This window comes from Hibiscus syriacus, unplaced genomic scaffold, assembly GCF_006381635.1.
Source record: "Hibiscus syriacus cultivar Baekdansim isolate YM2019G1 unplaced genomic scaffold, ASM638163v2 tig00110239_pilon, whole genome shotgun sequence".
NCBI lineage: Eukaryota > Viridiplantae > Streptophyta > Magnoliopsida > Malvales > Malvaceae > Hibiscus > Hibiscus syriacus.
The window spans coordinates 2,525,939-2,527,786 of NW_024062641.1; the positions used below are offsets into that span (position 1 = coordinate 2,525,939).

Genomic DNA, 1,848 nt, shown 5'->3' on the forward strand with positions numbered 1-1,848 from the left:
TTATATTTAATAGCCCTCGTTCTTTGAACGATTGGTTTTAGTTCAAAAACCTTGATTGTGTTAAAAAAATTGATACACGAATTCGTATATTTACCCATAATTAATAACACATACTAAAAATGACGAATTAAAAACACTTCTAATATATTTTCATGATTGTTGCAAATTCAAGGTTAAAAGTATTAAATGTGCCTTTTTCAGGTTAAACTTTGTAGTTTTATTGTGCACCCAATCAAATCTTTAAAATGTTATTTTTGTTTGATTAATATATATAAAGAATTTTATTAACGATTTAGACCAAATTCAGTGGTTATTTTGGAAGGAAAGAAGAGATAGAGAGAACAAAAGAGTTACTCTCATTTACAAACATGAGGGGCTGACACCATAAATTACAAGATGTGGAAGGAGACAAAAGACCCCAGCCAAGTGAAGAAAACATAATATTCAAAGATATCCCTGGATTTTGACCATATTTTTTCATCCATTTATAAGTAATTAATGATAGGTTATTATGGATCAGTAGTATTCAAAGATGTCTGGAGAGGCCATGATGGGTTGGTTAAGATAAGGCAGATTGAAAGGGTTGTCGAAACTGTGGTTGCCACTTGCTTCAAAGCACTGATCAGTTTCATACAACAGGGTAGGGACGTTGATATAACTCAGGATTTGGGTCAGAGACTCGAGTCTTTGACTCAGTTCCATCATCTGAGCCCACAGAACCGAGTTCTCGGCCTCAATGGTCAAATAGTGGTGGTTAGTGAAGTTGATGCTTGTGAGAATTTGGTTATTGTCTTTGCTTAGCTGAGTCGCTTGGGCCGTCAAATCATCCAAGTGCTGCTGTTTTCTCACCCGAGATCTTCTGGCTGATTCCTTGTTTGATTCCTTCCTCTTCCTCTTTCTTTGATCCATCATGCTCATCTGATGCAAGTACTTCTCTTCGGACCCAGAGTTGTGAATCTGGGAGGAGCTTGTGGAATTGGAGTTTCCACTGGACGAAGCCATATTAATATACTTACACCAAAAACAAGGCTGAAACTTCAATAGAGATGACTAATATTTCAGGATAATAAAAACTCAGAGGCGGCAGGACACCGATACTAGCTAATCAGTATAGACAGATAGTTATATATGTATATAAATAGTGAAAATCAAGCAATTAAAGAAAGCTTATTTATGAGAAAACATAGAACCAATAGAGGAACACAACTGAGAAAGATTGAACGAGATGGGTCCTGCGTCTGAGGGAAGAATTTATCATAAACCCGGATCGGAGGATTTCACTGACAACTGGAGACATGAGTCTCAAGCAACAACAAGAAGTTATGCAGCATGAAGATTTACAGCAGAGTGGAATAAGTAAAACTTATTTTTGGCAGAATCTATCACCAAAAAACAAGCCCTTTTCTGCTATAAAATAAGAGTTGACTTTATGGGTTTTTGGTATGGACTCCAGAATAACAACCAAAAAGCCCCCGATAGAAGGGCAAATACCTTCCAAAAGGATATGAAAAGAACCAGCAGGACCTTAGGTCCAAGGAGGAGGAGAAGAGCGCAGAAACAGCCTATATTCTATGGGGGGGGGGGAGAGATGAGAAGGAGAAGGGGATTTTTTTATAGTATTGGTAAGGGAATTTATAGAGGAAATGTATCCGAGTAGGGGAAGTAAAATGCGAATAAAAAAAAGAGCATTGGAAGAATCTTCTTCTTTGGGAGTTGGTGGAGGGACATGAGACCAAACTTACACCACCCTCCAATTTAGGCTGCGTCACCAACACATGCACCATACAAATTTATTTTGTTACTTTCATCTCTTTCCACTTGCATCTTTCTTCACTCATGATAGAGTGC

General features: G+C 37.6%; 1 protein-coding gene across 1 annotated transcript; it reads right to left on the minus strand.

Annotated features, from left to right (window-relative positions):
* Nucleotides 1-359: 359 nt before the first annotated feature.
* Nucleotides 360-1,591, minus strand: LOC120114671 (bZIP transcription factor 44-like). The gene has a single exon (XM_039135495.1). It carries the CDS (start codon nt 1,000-1,002, stop codon nt 517-519), a length of 486 nt encoding a protein of 161 aa, XP_038991426.1. The 5' UTR covers nt 1,003-1,591; the 3' UTR covers nt 360-516.
* Between the last annotated feature and the right edge of the window lie 257 nt (nt 1,592-1,848).